The sequence below is a fragment of the Salvelinus fontinalis genome, chromosome 39, assembly GCF_029448725.1.
Source record: "Salvelinus fontinalis isolate EN_2023a chromosome 39, ASM2944872v1, whole genome shotgun sequence".
Taxonomy (NCBI): domain Eukaryota; kingdom Metazoa; phylum Chordata; class Actinopteri; order Salmoniformes; family Salmonidae; genus Salvelinus; species Salvelinus fontinalis.
The window spans coordinates 13,043,800-13,062,180 of NC_074703.1; the positions used below are offsets into that span (position 1 = coordinate 13,043,800).

Here is an 18,381-nt window from a genome sequence, read left to right on the forward strand (position 1 = left end):
TGATTAAAGAGTGTTTTAATGAGGGAAAGGGATGGTGTCCTCATGGACTGTGGGGAAGAGAGGCCAGGTATACCTGGACAGATACAGGTAGGATCCAGAGAGAGAGGATCACTAGAGCCTTATCACCAGCTGTCAGTCCAGCTGTCAGTCTGGGGCAGGGAGGGAGGGACGAACAGACAATATTTGCATGGTAAACGCTCACTGTCGTAATTCCCTCCCGTCCACAGAGGGCGCTGTTGGAGCAGAAGCAGCGGCGGAAGCGGCAGGAGCCTCTGATGGTGCAGCCCAACCCAGAGGCCCGGCCCAGGCGCTCCAGGCCTCGGCGCAGTGAGGAGCAGGCCCCGCTGGTGGAGTCACGCCTCAGCATCACCAGCGATGTCATCATGGACGGTGAGCCTTGGTTCTTGGGGTTAGCTACTGTATTAGCTAGTTTTTCCAGGGTCAGGTCGCACGATCAGGATAAAGTAATGGGTCTGAGGAAGCAGGATCAGTGCTGAGCGATTGAACCCCAGTCTACAGTCAAGAGATAGACAGTTGTTGGTGTTGGCTGTGAAGAAGAATACTTTAATGATCAATTTGCTTTCCAGTTCAGAGTGAGGGCAGTACATCATGTGAGGACAGTGAGAGGGAGTGGTGGGAGAAGGTAGGGCCAGGCCCCATGTTGCCCAGGAAAGCAGGGAGAGGGCCAGTCATGGAGTTCACTCTGGAGGAGCAGAGTGGCCTTCCAGATCGAGGTAGAGGAAACCAGTCAGGAAATACAAGACTAGAGAAAAGTGTTTATATAGAATAGGATTATAAACATTGGTGCATCCCACTTCTGATACCAATCACCTGTACATTGGCATGCAACATATTTTAGTATCTCACATACTGGGATACAATACAATGTTCCTACAAACAATCAGGAAACTAATATGTTGAGGTGTGTGTGTGTGCGTGTGCTCGCGCGTGTGTCTAATAACGCCTCCCTCAGTCTTGGGACATGTGGAGAAGCGCCTGTTCAAGGTAGTGGAGGAGACACCCAGGAAGCTGTTCTCTCTGAAGCCCAGAGGGGCCTTCAGATGGGGAGGCGAGAGTCACATTCAGAGAGGCAGAGCAGGATTCAGACTCCCAGGCAAGAAAAGGGCCACCTGCTCAGTGCATATCACTCCATAGCACAAGGCTAAGCTCTGACATGAACATAGAGGAGAGGTACTACAGAGAAACGCAGCTGCAAGCAGACGGCTAAGTAATAAGGAGTAGGTACAAATCAAATCACCTCCGGGAAGCACAGATAGGAATACAGAACAGCTCTTGGAGAAGTTAACAGCTGGATGCTCAAACACACAGACATGCAGGACAAAGTCATTAACATAATTAAAAAAATGTCTGTGAATGCGCCCCACCCTGCAGGTATCGACGGCCCTGCTGCCTTCATGGGCTCTGAGGCCCCAGACCTGGGTGCCAAGATCCAGATTCTGTCGGTGAGCAAGTCCCAGCCCCTGTCCCTGTCCCAGCCGCTGCACCAGTCTCCCCTCGCCGAGGAGCCTGACCGGGACGGGGACACAGAGACTCTGCTGGAGCCCAAGACGGACATCCACGAGCTGCTGCAGAAACGAGGTGAGCCGGGGGGGGGCTTGAGAAGGGGGTTAGGGAGTCAGGACAGCCAGTTTGGATAGAAGGTTGGAGTGTTAAAGTACAGTGTAATAAAGAGTTCTGTCAGTGGGTAAGGCTGGGGGGTTTCCTGAACACCTTACCTGACCAGGAAACACTCCGGGGCCTAGTTATGGTCAAACCATGTGACCAGGAAATACTCCGGGGCCTAGTTATGGTTAAACCATGTGACCAGGAAATACAACGGGGCCTAGTTATGGTCAGACCATGTGACCAGGAAACACTCCGGGGCGTAGTTATGGTCAAACCATGTGACCAGGAAATACACTGGGGCCTAGTTATGGTCAGACCATGTGACCAGGAAATAGTCCTAGCCCTATGACCTACACAGCACAGACAATGTCTCATACGCAGTAGTGCTATAGACAGAAGACCTAGGAGAGTGTGTACACATGCGAGTCAGTCATTTATATCCTCATCGTCATCTACCCTGATAAATCCTCTGGGTCGCCTCAGCACACGAATACCAAGCAGCTTCAGAGATCACATCCCGTCTGCTGCTCTGGCGGGCCTCACGGCTACACCGACAGGGCACTCAATATAAGTGTCTCTTTCCCACCTCTGGGCTGGTAGAGGCACTTTGTAGTCGTGAGAGGACAGGCTGAACTGAGAGAGAGAGAGAGAGTGAGAGAGAGAGAGAGAGAGAGAGAGAGAGAAATGCAGGGTAGTGAGAGGTAGTGGGTGAGAAGATAAAGAAAGCAAAGGAGGACAGATGAGAAATGGGAGCGTATCTGGTCAACATCGTTGTTCAGGGACAGTCTCAAGAACTTTGAAGGTTGTGGTTTATTGTTGCAGCTGTTGCTGCTGTCCTTTCAGTTACCCTCATTAAAAGCCATTGCGCAGTGCTAAAACCTTTTCCCTGCTCTGGGATGCTTTCTCCTCCCAGGGCTGTGGTGCTGCAGTGTGCAGTTCGAGAGATGGCTGAGGGCGAGGTTGATGGTGACACAGTGAGAATTTTATCATTTTATCATGTGTAAGGGGCAAGAGTAGCATCCACCTACCACAGTACCTATTTATGCCACCTCACCTCCCCTCCTTCTGGCTGGTCCACGAAGAGTGTTGAAGTCTCTTTCATTTCCTGAGACTAATTCAATATCCTTCTGTACTCTTACTGTGCTAAATGACAAGCTAAATTAAGATAGCCAGGTCTATATCCGGGAGAGAGATGTATTACCTAGTTAAACCTGAGACCCAGATTAAGGGCAGCATATTACTGCATTAGCCTCAGTTTTTAAGGATCTTCTCCTGGACAGCAACAAGAGGGCAGGTGACACTCCCCTCTCAATAATGCAAACCTTCATCATGAATGAATGTCTGGTCTGCTTAGTGCTACTGAGATCCAGCCTGTCCTCAGGTGCCTTTAGATAGTATCTGTCTGCCTGGCTGCCCATGCTTTTTTATTTCCCAGTGGAAATGAATTGAAATGGAAACGGCAAAGGATTAGTAATAGCCTACTGCCTCCATTTGGATTTGACTTGGGGACGCTATTCAATCAAAACTGGTCAGCGAGTTCCCAAGTTCTTCATGTGCTGTGAGACAGAAAGGGGTTGAAATGATCACGTTGCAAGTTTTGGTTTTACAACCTGAGCTTTGACATTTCCATTTGGCTGATTTAGTAAAAGCAGTAAGTTTACAAAACTTTGTGTGTTGTTTTAATTGATGCCTTTGAGTCACTATTAGAATGTAGCTGACATTTGCGGTCTTTATTTCATGTTTGGCAGTACTCTGACATTTAGACATATCTCTGGGGCTAGATGGAGTGAACACCACTGTGCACATATTGTTTCTAGCCACATTGGCCAATACATATGTGTCTGTCTGCAGAGGCGTGGGACATCTCTCTCTTCCCCTCCCCCTCTCTGACTGACCCCGCCAACGACAGGGTGGTCCAGTTGGTTGGTGCAGTGGAGAAGGGCCCAGAGGAGGGGCCGGAGGAGGGGCCAGAGCGCCCACTGTCTGCCAGGGAGAAACTACTCCAGTCAGGTAGTAGAGAGCAGCCTGCCGTTCCCATGGTGACAGGGCTGAAGTGAAGGTTGCTGGGTTTCTGTCTCTCTCCCCCCTCCTTTCCTCTCTCTCTGCAGCACTAACTCTATGGAGCAGAGGTGAAACTGAGGGAGGATACAACAGTGAATTCTATAGTTACTGATAATAACCTAGTCATTGGATGTAAAGTGCTAGATATCATACTCTGGCCTCAAGACACACCGAAGAAAAACATTTCATATTTATTGTATCATCAACAATGGAACACATTGAGTGCAGACATTTTTCCCCTTCTCACTTTGAATTATGCTTTCGCACCTAAAAAATGCTTTCTCATTAAAATATTCCACAGCACCAGCCAGTCACGGCTGGTAAATCCAATTAGCAGCATTACTGACACCTGTCCAGAGCAGCTCCCACAGAGGCCTGTCTGACCACACCGTGCTGGGTCTGTCTGGCTGGTATCTCTCAATAGGATTTCTGCTTTTCCTCGTACCTAACTAACCCCTTTACATTGGACAATCAGGGCCGGTTTTGCGGACACCGATTACTCCTGGACTGAAAAGCATGCTTAACGTGCATTTAGTACAAGACTAGGCTTAATCTGGGTCCAGGAAACCAGCTCTCAGTGATGGATAAAACACACTGAAGATGGAGAATCTATTGTCTTGTATTTCAACAGTATTCTTTCCATTGTGGAAATGTATAGGGCTCTGAAGTGGACTAACAGTGGTGTCTGGGGATAATGAAGGCTGCTGGGATGGCTAGAGGTTCATAACAGGTCTCTTCTATCGTAACCTGGTTACTGGGTAGTCTCGTCTGTTCTATACAGAAAAGTTCTTCCTCAATGGGTCTCAACAGTTACTCAGCACTATTTCGCTTCCGCTTTCCTTCCTATCCTCTGCCAGCTGTTTTGAGGTTAGGTTGTCTCCTCAAATATTTTGGGCCTACTAAATATTTCAAAGAGCAGTTTTAGCTGCATATTGTAATATGTGGCCTTTTTTGATTGCAGAAATATTGCATCAGTTCATATTTTCAACTGGGGTAGTATGATGACTTAGTTGGAACAAATGAAGAAATACGTTGCCCATATCCATTACATGCAGGCTAATCACTTTGGGTCCCAGGAGAAAAAAATCTCTCCTTCTTGAGTCATGGCAATAAGAACCTATGGGATTACTGAGGAGATATGGAGGAGTTTTCAGCTTGGCTGGGCATCTGAGATTATCTCTCCTGTCTGCATAGAACCCTGGGTCCTCCTGATCCCAACCAATGGAGTGTAAGCTGTAGGCCACATCTCCCATAGTGCACTCTTTCTCCCATGACCAGGTCTGTCAGGCAGTATGAACTACGAAGAGGCCAGTGAGGATGAGGAACACGGTGACGAAGACCGGACACGCTCGCTGTCCCCCAACCCAGAGTCAACCCGGCCTGCGTCTGCCTCCAGCACAAAGTCCAACACAGTGAGTCCAACCATATAGTTGTCTCTGTCCTGTCATATCATTGGGAGCACACACATAGCTATGTGGCTATGGTTTGTGAGATTTCTAATGTGTTCATTACACATGGCAAATCAACTTGTCACTTGAAGACACTGAAACAACAAGATGGCAGATGAATGTTGTCCCCCCTACTTCTGGACCATATCTCCTTTATAACAGCGATTGGCCGGTATGTTTTGTGATGTAGCAGTGTGTGTCCCCCCCACCCCCTCTCACAGGAATACGTGACACCGGGGTCGCCCACGGCGGAGAGTGCCCTGATCGAAGTGGACAATCTGGAGGAGTTTGTAGTGCGTCCCGCCCCCCGTGGCGTCACCGTCAAGTGCCGCATATCCCGGGACAAGAAGGGAATGGACCGCGGCCTATACCCCACCTACTTTATGCACATGGAGAGAGAGGACGGGAGGAAGGTACATTTGACCTCACATCCTGTCATGGTGGATTAACATGGAGACAAGACTTAGATGGGTTTCTTTTATCATCTTATTTCACAGGCCTGTTTAATTTTATTTTCCTCAATAGCTACATTTGAAATGGTATGAGAATATAAAGTACAAGTAACACCTGTTTTGATTGCGGTGATTAAAATGATGGTTTGTGAGTTTCCCTCTCAACCTGAGTTTACTCTCTTTGTTTCACCCAGCAGTTTCTTCTGGCTGGGAGGAAGAGGAAAAAGAGCAAGACGTCCAACTACCTGATCTCAGTGGACGCCACGGACCTGTCACGCGAGGGAGAGAGCTTCATGGGGAAACTGAGGTAGGACCATATCTCACTCGTTTCACAACTCTAAATATAATTCTAAATCTTTGCTGATGAACAATTTCCATATTGTTTTGAGCCCTCGGCTGCATCTGATAACCCTATTGGGTGGGAAGTGGGATTGTGAGTGCTGGAGGGACATTGTAGACTCTAATGTGATTGGTCTGGTCATCCTGCAGGTCTAACCTGATGGGGACCAAGTTCACCGTGTATGACCAAGGCACCAACCCCTGTAAGAACCCTGGAGCTCTGCTGGAGGAGAGCAACACACGACAGGAACTCGCAGCCATCTGCTATGTGAGTGTACACACACACACACACTAATATAATTTAACCAGTAAGGTTGTGTGATATTCTGTGACATTCTGATCTCCTGTGTTCTCTCTGCAGGAGACCAACGTTCTGGGGTTCAAAGGTCCCCGCAAGATGACCGTCATCATCCCAGGCATGAACATGAACTTTGAGAGGGTCCCCGTCCGTCCAAACAGTGTATGTATCAGCCCCATGGGACTGTACAACTCCAATCACTTCTTCTAACATTTGTAGTCACTCTACTTGTTATGCACAGTAAGAGAGAGGGGCTTGTCAGAGGGCATGATTGATTTAAGACTCTGGCATTCTTACATCTTGAAATATAAAATCATTTAGCACAATCTGAATAATGAAGTCAACATCATGTAATGGAAACTGAGGCTAACCCACTAAGGGCTGTGAGATGTGGTCACTGGGGAGTGACGTCAGATCAGATGGTTTGGATGTCTGGGTCGTATTCATTAGGGCACGCAACGGAAAACTAAATAGAGCGTTCTTATTGGGTAAGTCAAGGTTGTCACTCCCTGTTTCAGTCCTATTTCTTCTGTTTAGTGCCTAATGAATACAACCCCGTTGTCTGTGTGTTTCCAGGAGCAGGACAGCCTTCTAAGTAAGTGGCAGAACCACTCAGTGGAGAACCTGATTGAGCTGCACAACAAGGCCCCCGTGTGGAACGACGACACCCAGTCCTACGTGCTCAATTTCCACGGCCGCGTCACACAGGCCTCTGTCAAGAACTTTCAGATCGTCCATGACAACGATCGTGAGTTGATCCGTCAGTGCTTCTCTCGACTCTCGCTCTTTTTTCTCTTTCGCTCTTTTTCACTGTCTATTTCTCACTCCCTCTCCTTGGGTAGAATGGAATAATGATTTCACATTATTTAGTCGTCTCTTCTCTCTTCCCTCAGCGGACTACATCGTAATGCAGTTTGGCAGAGTGGCCGAGGACGTATTCACCTTAGACTACAACTACCCCATGTGTGCCCTGCAAGCCTTCGCCATTGGCCTGTCCAGTTTTGACAGCAAACTGGCCTGCGAGTGACCAACTCCATCACGACTCCTAACTCGCCATTCCCTCCATGGCCCTTTCAACCCACTCCCTGCACCTCCAAAACAAAGCCAACTCCACAACACCGCCCCTCCACCTCACCGTCACAGGATTCAGCACCTTGCTTGTACAGTCAGCAGTCAGCTCACCAGCAGTCTGCCACTATGGAAATAATCATGAACCATGACCTCTCACCCCTTCGTGGTACATCCAATCATGGCACTCGAATCATGCTGACTTGGAGAGCGGATGAAGAGAGTGGGTGTGTGAGAGGACAAAAGCAAGTAGATTTGGGCGGAGAATATAGGATTTTCCTTATCGGCAGAAAAATGAAATTACCATCCACAAAGGGAAACTTGTCAAATCATCAAGGCACCTTTGTTTTTATTTGTATTTATCTGTAGTTCTGTTTCAATGAGTTTGTATTGCTTTTTGTTGCGTTAGCTGTTGTATATTGGTGATTTTATGTGTATTGAAATTGATTGAAAGGGAAAAAGGACACCAAGCATCATAGCCCAAAGTGTCGTGGGCACTTCCTGTTAGGGACAGGACTTCTAACACAGACTAGACCAGGTCACAGGAGATGGTGTCTTTGATTTATTTCAGATTTTAATGTTTTATAGGCCTCAACACATGTCTGATGAACTTATGAGTTTTTAGCAGATGCTTTTAAAGTTGCCTTTAATGTTGATTCCAAGTGTCATTTTACTCCATTTGACATTCTGTTGCCTTCCACAATCACTGTTGTGCGATTCTTTTTTTGCAGCATCAAGATGTTCAATAACTCTAACGTTAAACTATTTCAACCCTTTTTTATTTTCTTCCTCTTGAAGATGAATTTCTCGTAATCACATTTATTTGCCTGCATATCCATCCAATGTGTCCTCATCTGTTTTTTGTTTTAAAAACACACGTTAGTAAAAGTATGTCAGTAGCATTCTGAGGAGTTTGGAACGGAACATTTCTTACTGCAATTCCTTTGTACATGTCATTTTGTGATGTCTTAGCCCCATGTCAAGTTAAAACCTCACGGGAAAGTCAATAGAGTTGCCCAGCAAGCACGATTAAAGGATTTTATTATAGTTTTATATAAGATATGTCTTAATGTTTGGACATACGGCTCATTGTCAAATATCATGAAATGTCAGTTCTAAATGTCATTTCAATATGTGGAATACAAAAGAGTTAGCCTGGAATCCAAATAATAGAGGAATATTCCGTTTGGATTCCAAGTCGGCAGGGTAGCCTTGTGGTTAGAGCGTTGGGCTAGTAACCGAAAGGTTGCAAGTTCAAGTCCCCGAGCTGACAAGGTACAAATCTGTCGTTCTGCCCCTGAACAAGGCAGTTAACCCACTGTTCCTAGGCCGTCATTTAAAATGAGAATTTGTTCTTAACTGACTTGCCTAGTTAAATAAAGGTTAAATGTAAGTCGCTCTGGATAAGAGTGTCTGCTAAATGACTTAAATGTAAATGTAAGTCATCCTGTACTCAGTCTACATTATATGCCAAACTTATCTACCCATTTAAAATGACACCAGATTGGATAATAACACTACATTATATATGTACTGTAACTGGAAGTGCTACTCTGTTCAGCAGACTACACTTGTACTGTACCATGAAGTCATTGAGAACCCACTGGGCCAGAACTGGTTGGATCCACGTCATTTCAACCCCAACATTTGAGGTGATGGCTTTGAATCAACGTGGAACACTGATTGGACAACTCAACCAAATGTAAATAGACGTTGAACTGACGTCTGTGCCCAGTGGGAAATTACTTTTGGGGCGACATGTAAGGTGCAAAATAGTTCAAATCTGTGCAAAAATAAATAAAAAGGTGAGCATAGAAAGTTATTTAAGTAGAGTTTTAAGTACACTGAAAAATGCATAAATAGTGGCCTTTTTTACAACGCTCGTTGCTGAAGAAAAGTTTCAAATTACATCACAATGCCAGATTATTACTTTTACAGTATTTTTTGCACAGGTTTAAACTATTTTGGACCATGAAGAAGTCACCCTTGATTAAAGTTTCAGCTGGATGGATGTGCTATAGAGATGATTCTCTCCAGTACTGTGATTCTTGTTCTTGGAGGATTAGGAACATTCCTGGGTTGCCTGCAGGATGCATTTGATTTCTGTCCAAACAAGACAAACACTGATTATGTGTGACAGTGTCGGGAAACAAAGTTAATTCACAAGATGTACTGTTTGAAAGAGGGAAAGTGTTTGTTTTTACAAAATATATTAAAGCGAGAAATATAACGTTTTACTACAAGATACTTATGGGGAAATACATGCTATTCATAACTTAACTTTCTGACAATTTTTGGGGGATTGAATTTCAGAAATATGACTGTAAATAGAATAAATTCAAGATATTGTAAAGTGAACAAGACTCCCCTTGTAAGCTTGAGTAATTCATGTATTCAGTAAAAAACATTTATTTGGACCTACAGTGCTGTGAAAAATGATTTGCCCCCTTTCTAATTTTCTCTACTTTTGCATACTAAATGTTATCAGATCTTCAACCAAAACCTAAAATTAGATAAAGGGAACCTGAGTGAACAAATTACATACGTATCAAATTTATTTCATAAACAAAGTTATGCAACACCCAATGCCCCTGTGGGAAAAAGTAAGTGCCCCCTTAAGCTCAATTACTGGTTGTGCCAGTTAGCTGCAATTTTTTTTTTTTTTTTTACCGTTATTTTACCAGGTAAGTTGACTGAGAACACGTTCTCATTTGCAGCAACAACCTGGGGAATAGTTACAGGGGAGAGGAGGGGGATGAATGCGCCAATTGTAAACTGGGGATTATTAGGTGACCATGATGGTTTGAGGGCCAGATTGGGAATTTGGCCAGGACACCGGGGTTAACACCCCTACTCTTACGATAAGTGCCATGGGATCTTTAATGACCTCAGAGAGTCAGGACACCCGTTTAACGTCCCATCCGAAAGACGGCACCCTATACAGGACAGTGTCCCCAATCACTGCCCTGGGGCATTGGGATATTTTTTAGACCAGAGGAAAGAGTGCCTCCTACTGGCCCTCCAACACCACTTCCAGCAGCATCTGGTCTCCCATCCAGGGACTGACCAGGACCAACCCTGCTTAGCTTCAGAAGCAAGCCAGCAGTGGTATGCAGGGTGGTATGCTGCTGGCAATGACTCCAACCAAACGCTTCCTGTAGTTGTTGATCAGTCTCTCACGTCACTGTGGAGGAATTTTGGAATCTTGCATGCAGAACTGCTGTAACTCAGTGACATTTGTGTTTTCAAGCATGAACTGCTCGTTTCATGTCCTGCCTCAACATCTCAGTTGTGATTAGGTCTGGACTTTGACTAGGCCATTCCAAAACGTCTAATTTGTTGCCTTTTAGCAATTAATTTTTGCTTTTTATCTAATATTAGGTTTTGGTTGAAGAGCTGATAACATTCAGTATCAAAAATACGCAAAAATAGAAGGTGGCAAATACTTTTTCACAGCACTGTACATTATAAACTTTCATTTGTAGGCTAGGTTGTAGCAACCTCATGATGGGTACAGGGAAAATGTTAGTATCATGTAGTAGCCTAAACCTATCGATGTTACATTAAACTGGGTGAATGGAATATGAATGACAGTCATCCAATATTCTGTAATAGAAATATCGTCCTCCCTAAACATAAACGGAACCGACTGCCCCTGATGTATTCAGTAAACCCATTTATTTTCAATAACATAACTTTACAGTTGATTAAGAACCTTTTTGAAAGCAACATCTAGAACTTATAATTTCTTCTTTCTACATTATCAAGTGTTACAATTGCTTCAATTATTAAAACATTTAGAAAATATATCAAACTTGTTTTAGTGTTACATTTAGAATTCCATTTTAAAATGGGACGTTGTAGAAACTTACTGTAAAAACGATAATTGTAAAACTTCATAAAACACATATCTATTCTAAAAACATTCCAAGTCTTTGGAAGGCTTTGAACATTATCCTTTGGACTGGATACACATTTTGTTTGATAGAGTTTTGACTGATCTATTCTTAATGCTGTCTTTCACCTTAATGCAAGGTGCTGCAGTACGGTCTGGTGTGGAATGAACATCCAGTGAACAACAGTTACCATCACAGGCAGCAACACTAGCTCTCCCAGGGCAAACCTACTCATTGACGTCCACCACTAGCAGTTCTTTGTATTTGATCAGGTAGTAGGGGTAGCACTGGCACCGGTCAAAAACTACAAAGATGGTGGGGTTGACCAGCTGGTCCACACAGGTGTCGTACAGGTTGTAATCCTCCTTCGTGGATCTGACGGGTGGCGGCCGGCGGTATTTGCACTTGCCCACGCTCACCTTTCCCACCAGCACCTTGGCCAGGAACATGTGACGCACCCCAGCGTCAGGTGACACCGCAGCGAATGTGTTGGAGTAGGAGGCGTCGCGGGCGAAGTAGGAGCCGTAGCCGTACACGAACCCGTTGACTCCCGAGACGCGCGGGTCAAAGTTGTTGTGGCAGATGTCCTCAATGAAGTCCCCGACAGTCCCGTGGAACAGGTGCCTCTCCAGAGCCCCGTCTTCCTTGGTGTCACTGCGCTTCCGCATGTGCTCCTTGTACCTACAACACAAACAATGCCACCTAAAGTATGAATTCATCTTAAATTCAATTCAATAGCTTTTTATCAGCATTACATTTATTCATGGTCAAATGGAGCAGGAGAATAAAAAGCCTTCATCTCGTTGGATAACCCTGATCAATACAATTATATCAATCTGTTGTGTGATGTAATGTCGCACCATGTTATCTACCTTTTCCCTATCCTTTATCCCATTCCCACATGACGGTCATATACACAGTACATGAGGAAAATGAATGGCTATTCTCATAAGGATAGAAAACATATCAAAGAGGACCAGAGAGAGTCCCCATCCACACCTTTGGAACTTGTCCCAGTGGAGAACATTCTGGATCTGGTGGAGGCTGACTATCTCCACCCGGGTCTCTGACAGGGTCTTGTGGAACAGGCGGTGGACCTTCTGGAAGGCCTCGGTGTTGGCAGGCACATCCACCATGCAGTAGTCCTGGTCTGGGGCAGAGCTAGGGGTCCACACTGGGGGGTACCAGGTGCTGAACTCCCCCAGGGGGTCTACACTGAAGTTGGCCGGGGACGGCTCAGTAGATGTGCCGGCCAGACCATCCAGCAGGATACCTGTCCTATACAAATCAAGTAGATGATTGTTTTAGTGAATGTAGTTGATGTTATTATTGATGAACTAGTACTAATATGGTGTGATTCCAGCATTATGAGTAGGACCCTGAGAAATTCTCTACCACCTGAACCTGCAGTTCAATCAATCATATTACTGGTGACACTACAGCCTCTTTCAAACACATTTCAACATAATGAACACATGGTTAGTCGTGGTTAGTCATTTTACAGGTCAGGAGTATCTTTCGAGCCCCTCCCACACAGGTGCGTCCCCTTCAGGGTCTAAATGCCAACAGGTGCCTTGAGATGACACCATCAACCTTTTGGTGCTGTTGGACAGAACTACTGGTTTGAAAAAGAGTGGAGAAGTTCTCCTGGCCCCAATTATGAGTTGCACTACATGACCAAAAGTATATGGACACCCCTTTGGATTCGGCTATTTCAGCGACACCCGTTGCTGACAGGTGTATAACATTTTGCAATCTCCATTGACAAACATAAGCAGTAGAATGGCCCGTACTGAATAGCTCAGTGACTTTCAACGTCGCACTGTCATAAGATGCTACCTTTCCAACAAGTCAGTTTGTCAAATTTCTGCCCTGCTAGAGCTGCCCCAGTCAACTGTAACTGCTGTTATTGTGAAGTGGAAAGTTCTAGAACCAACAACAGCTCAGCGAAGTGGTTGGCCACAGAAGATCACAAAACGGGACCACCGGGTGCTGAAGCACGTAAAAATAGTCTGTCCTCGGTTGCAACACTTACTACCAAGTTTCAAACTGCCTCTGGAAGCAACGTCAGCACAAGAACTGTTTGTCTGGAGCTTCACAAAATGGCTTTCCATGGCCGAGCAGCCACACACAAGCCTAAGATCACCATGCGCAATGCCAAGCGTTGAATAGAGTGGTGTAAAGCTCGCCGCCATTGGACTCTGGAGCAGTGTAAAAACGTGTTTTCTGGAGTGATGAATCACGCTTCACTATCTGACAGTCTGAAGGACGAATCTGGGTTTGTTGAATGCCAAGAGAGCACTATCTGCCCAAATGCATAGTGCCAACTAGTTTTGTAGAGGAGGAATAATGGTCTGGGGCTGTTTTTCATGGTTTGGGCTAGGCCCTTTAATTTGGGAATAAGGGAAATCTTAACGCTACAGCATACAATGACATTCTGGACGATTCTGTGCTTCCAACTTTGCGGCAATAGTTTGGGGAAGGCCCTTTTCTGTTTCAGCATAACAATGCCTCCGTGCACAAAGCGAGGTCCATACAGAAAGGGTTTATCGAGATCGGTGTGAAAGAACTTGACTGGCCTGCACAGAGCCCTGACCTCAACCCAATCGAACACCTTTGGGATGAATTGGAATGCTGACTGCGAGTCAGGCCTAATCGCCCAACATCAGAGCCTGACCTCACTAAAGCTTTTGTGGCTGAATGGAAGCAAGTCCCCGCAGCAATGTTCCAACATCTAGTAGAAAGCCTTCCCAGAAGAGTGGAGGCTGTTGTAGCAGCAAAGGGGGGACCAACTCCATTTTAATACCTATGATTTTGGAATGAGAGATTCGACGAGTATGTGTCCACATACTTTTGTAGCCATGTAGTGTATAACAAACAAGTGTATGTAAATTCGATTTAAGATAATTGAACACAGTTCAAAAGAGCCTAGAAAGTAAGGTAACTGAACCAATCAACCAGCTCAAGGTTAAAACAAAACATGGATACGTACCTCAAATGTGCTCTCAGAGACTTAAGGGAGCGGTAGAAGGGTCTGAGTCGGATGGCCCGCTGAAACCCTGTGGTGACGTTGGTCTGGATCATAATGGTGAAGTCCACCTTGTATTCCACCGCTAAGATGTGGAAACGACACTCCAGCTCCCCGGCATCCATCTTGTCCAGAAGGATCTTGGACACATCCTTAACAAGACAACGCGGTAAGTCAGAGCCTACATAGCACAACATGAAACAGAGGTAACCATTTGTGAGGGAATTATCTTTTGTAATGAACAAAACGCAGTCCGCCATAGTGAAAGTTCATTAAAAATCTGAGGTTATGAGAGAGGGGTTTGAAGCACTCACGTCTTTGTACTTTGTCCAGCTGAGGTTATTCCACCAGAAGAAGCACCTCCTGGTGTAGAGGTGAGGGTTCTTGGTCGGGTCTGTGGTGTTCTGGAGTCTTCTGACCCGGTCGTATTTATCCCCGTCCTTCAACGTCATGGTGTCAAAGTGCACAGTGAACATATCCGTACTAGTGATGGGGGGGGGGTTAGATACAGTTACATATCGGGATATAACTTTGTGACGATATACAGTGCCTTCAGCAGTCTATTCACACCCCTTGACTTTTCCCAAATTTTGTTGTGTTACAGCCTGAATTCAAAATGTATACATTTATATTTTGTATCACTGGTCTACACATAATACCCCATAATGTCAAAGTGGAATTATGTTTTATAAATTAAACAAAAATGAAAGGCTGAAATGTCTTGAGTCAATAACTATTCAAACCCTTTGTTATGGCAAGCCTAAATAAGTTCAGTAGTAAACATTTGCTTAACAAGTCACATAATAAGTTGCATGGAATCACTGTGCAATAATAGTGTTTTACATTATTTTTGAATGACTACCTCATCTCTGTACCCCACATCCAATTATCTGTAAGGTCCCTCAGTCAAGCAGTGAATTTCAAACACCGATTCAACCACAAAGACCAGGGAGGTTTTCCAATGCCTCACAAAGAAGAGCACCAATTGGTAGATGCATCCAAGTTAAAACAGCAGACATTGAATATCCCTTTGAGCATCCCTTTGAGCATATTAATTAAACTTTGGATGGTGTATCAATACACCCAGTCACTACAAAGATACAAGCGTCCTTCCTAACTCAGTTGCTGGAGAGGAAGGAAACCATGAGGCCAAAGATGACTTTAAAATAGTTAGCGTATAATGGCTGTGATCGAAAACTGACGATGAATCAACAACATTGTAGTTACTCCACAATACTAACCTAAATGACAGACTGAAAGGAAGGAAGCCTGTACAGAATAAAAATAATCCAAAACATGCATCCTGTTTGCAATAAGGCACTAAAAAAAATGTGGCAAAGAAATTAGAGGTCGACCGATTATGATTTTTCAACGCTGATACCGATACCGATTATTGGAGGACAAAAAAAGCTTTTATAAGATAAGTTTAATGCTAGCTAGCAATTTACCTTAGCTTACTGCATTCGTGGCACAGGCAGGCTCCTCGTGGAGCGCAATGTAATCAGTGTTAGAACATTGGACTAGTTAACTGTAAGGTTGCAAGATTGGTCCCCCGAGCTGACAAGGTTAAAAATCTGTTGTTCTGGGCAGAACGTCCCTAGGCCGTCATTGAAAATAAGAAGGTGTTCTTAACTGACTTGCCTAGTTAAATAAAGATTAAATAATGGTGTAATTTAATAAAAAAATCGGCGCCCAAAAATACCGATTTCCGATTGTTATGAAAACTTGAAATCGGCCATTCCGATTAATCGGCCATTCCGATTAATCGGTCGACCTCTAAAAGAAATTAACTTTATGTCCTGAATACAAATGATTATGTTTCAGGCAAATCCAAAACAACACATCACTCTTCATATGTTTCAAGCATGGTGGTGGCGGCATCATGTTATGGGTATGCTTGTCATCAGCAATGTCTAGGGAGTTTTTGGGGATAAAAAAAATGGAATAGAGCTAAGCACAGGCAAAGTCCTAGACGAAAAGCTGGTTCTGTCTGCTTTCAAACAGACACTGGGAGACAAATTCACCATTCAGCAGGACAATAAGCTAAAACACAAGGCCAAATATAAACTGGAGTTGCTGACCAAGACGACATTGAATGTTCCTGAGTGACATAGTTACAGTTTTGCCTTAAATAGGCTTGAAAATCTATGGCAAGACTTGAAAATGGCTGTCTAGCAATGATCAACAACCAACTTGACAGAGCTTGAAGAATAAAAAAATAAAAAATAGTGCAAATATTGTACAATCCAGTTGTGCAAAGCTCTTAAAGATGTGTCCAGAAAGACTCACAGCTGTAATTTGCTGCCAAAGATGACTCTAACATGTATTGACTCTTATGTGAATACTTATGTAAATGAGATATTTTTGTTTTTCATGTGCAAAAATCTCTCAAAACATGTTTTCACTTTTTGTCATTATGGGGTATTGTGTGTAGATGGGTGAGAAAAAATATTAATTTAATCCATTTTGAATTCAGGCTGTAACAACAAAATGTGGAATAAGTCAATGAATACTTTCTGAAGGCACTGTATCTGCACCAACATTTCAATAGTTTTCCTTCATAGTTCTCCATCTTCTTTTTAAAAAGGGAGACCATTTTTTTTAGCACTTTTATTTTCACGGCTGGACAGAACTTGTTCTCTCATGGCTTTCTCTTGTCCCTCTACAGCAGACATCGTGAGCAATATGCTTGGAATCACAGTATCTAAACGCAATACATATCATATTGGCACCTAAGTATCGTATCGTGAGGTACCTGCCAATTCCCAGCTCTAATCATAGAAAAAACCCATTAAGAGTTATGGTGTGGTAGCAAGTAGCGCTACGTTAAAAAGACCGGTATCAAATCCTTGATGTCATCTCTGGCACTTCCCGTGTGTGGGTGTCTCAGTTCCTGTATTTTTCTTCTTCATTTACTCTGTAAATGTGCAATATTTTATACATTGATAAACTATTGTGTGATTAAAATTCAGCAGTACTTATGGAGCTATGAGGGACAAGCATGGAAATCACAGATTTTTAGGACTGATGGACAGTGTTTTATGGATAACATCTACTACCTGTACTACTCACCCTTCCTTGACTCCAATCTCCTCCCGGTTGACATTGCAGTAGGCCCTCTCTAGATTAACCTGGGCGCGCGGGGTGAAGTCTACCCACTGGTGACTGTTGACGCACCACAGCTGCCAGTGGAAGGGGTATGGCGTGTGGTGCTGCTTGCAGTTGCTCCCCGTCCTGCAGAAGTAAGTGAGAAAGTGGTCGCAGATCTGGATGTCGCCGGAGGTGTTTGTGTGGAAGGTCAGACTGACTGCTGTCTTAGATGGACCAGGGGGCTGATTAGTGCCAGCGGCTTGGGCTTGTGTTTGGGCTGGGGTGGTAGGCTGGTGGACAGGCTGTGGCTGGGTGATGATGACAGGCAGGGGGAGGATGAGAGAGGTGGTTTTGACTGGGCCCGGTGTCATGTTTTGGGGCTTGTGAGGTGAGATGGTGATTGCTCCAGGTTGAGGAAAGAGGGTGCTTTGAGGAAAGGTGAGGAGCACACTGGGGGTGATTTTGGTTGGGGTCATTTGTTGTGGTAGAGGTTGGATGATCATTTGGGTCTGGCTTAGGGCTGAGGATGTGCCTGACGACGACTGGATGATCCTGGTGGTGTTGCTGCTTTTGCCAGGAGAGCAGATAAGAGTATTGCTGGCACTAGTAGTCTGCCCTGACTTGGAGGGGAGAGGAGTGAAGCGGATATTGACACTGTATGGTGTCACAGTCCAGACGACGTCCACATGCTGGGAGTGCATGGCGTCCCACACTGGCAGACTGGTGTTGGTGTCAGAAGGGACCTCCATGAGCAGTAGAGAAGGAGTGAGGAAGATGACCTTGGGAGACTTTGGACAGGCCTCTGTGATCACGGTTGTAGGTCCCCTCTTCTTCCCTTTGATTGATGAAAGGTCAGTCATCTTCAATATCTTTTGAGGATAAATGGTCAGTTTATGTTGGCATTGCATGGTACATGAAGGACTAAATACATGTCCCAATCCTATCCTGAGTCTGACAAAACAAAAGCCAAATCATTTTAAAAGCAACACTTATCACATAACAAAAATCCAACTTGCTGGAATCCTAAAAAAGATTATAGATATATCCTGTAGACATTTAATTAAAAGGTACTAAT

At 44.6% G+C, this 18,381-nt stretch overlaps 2 protein-coding genes across 6 annotated transcripts in view; one reads left to right on the plus strand and one right to left on the minus strand.

The window, feature by feature from the left end:
* Positions 1–9,655, plus strand: part of LOC129838217 (tubby-related protein 3-like) — a 40,732-nt gene extending 31,077 nt beyond the window's left edge. For 3 of the 5 annotated variants that reach the window (XM_055904993.1, XM_055904991.1, XM_055904996.1), the window contains 10 exons: positions 228–390; positions 1,393–1,599; positions 3,478–3,636; positions 4,966–5,099; positions 5,357–5,548; positions 5,782–5,894; positions 6,077–6,194; positions 6,288–6,386; positions 6,801–6,972; positions 7,118–9,655. In XM_055904993.1, the coding sequence (XP_055760968.1) occupies positions 228–390; positions 1,393–1,599; positions 3,478–3,636; positions 4,966–5,099; positions 5,357–5,548; positions 5,782–5,894; positions 6,077–6,194; positions 6,288–6,386; positions 6,801–6,972; positions 7,118–7,251 (1,491 nt within the window). In that variant the 3' untranslated portion in view covers positions 7,252–9,655. The remainder of the gene's footprint in view (positions 1–227; positions 391–1,392; positions 1,600–3,477; positions 3,637–4,965; positions 5,100–5,356; positions 5,549–5,781; positions 5,895–6,076; positions 6,195–6,287; positions 6,387–6,800; positions 6,973–7,117) is intronic. The other 2 variants (XM_055904992.1, XM_055904995.1) reach the window with 2 other exon arrangements.
* A 1,309-nt stretch (positions 9,656–10,964) lies between these two features.
* LOC129838216 (protein mono-ADP-ribosyltransferase TIPARP-like) lies at positions 10,965–18,171 on the minus strand. Its single transcript, XM_055904990.1, has 5 exons — positions 17,289–18,171; positions 14,531–14,699; positions 14,181–14,368; positions 12,188–12,466; positions 10,965–11,869 (listed from the first exon to the last, which is right to left on the minus strand). The coding sequence occupies exons 1-5, from the start codon at positions 18,164–18,166 to the stop codon at positions 11,416–11,418; spliced, it is 1,968 nt and encodes a 655-aa protein (XP_055760965.1). The 5' UTR covers positions 18,167–18,171; the 3' UTR covers positions 10,965–11,415.
* Between the last annotated feature and the right edge of the window lie 210 nt (positions 18,172–18,381).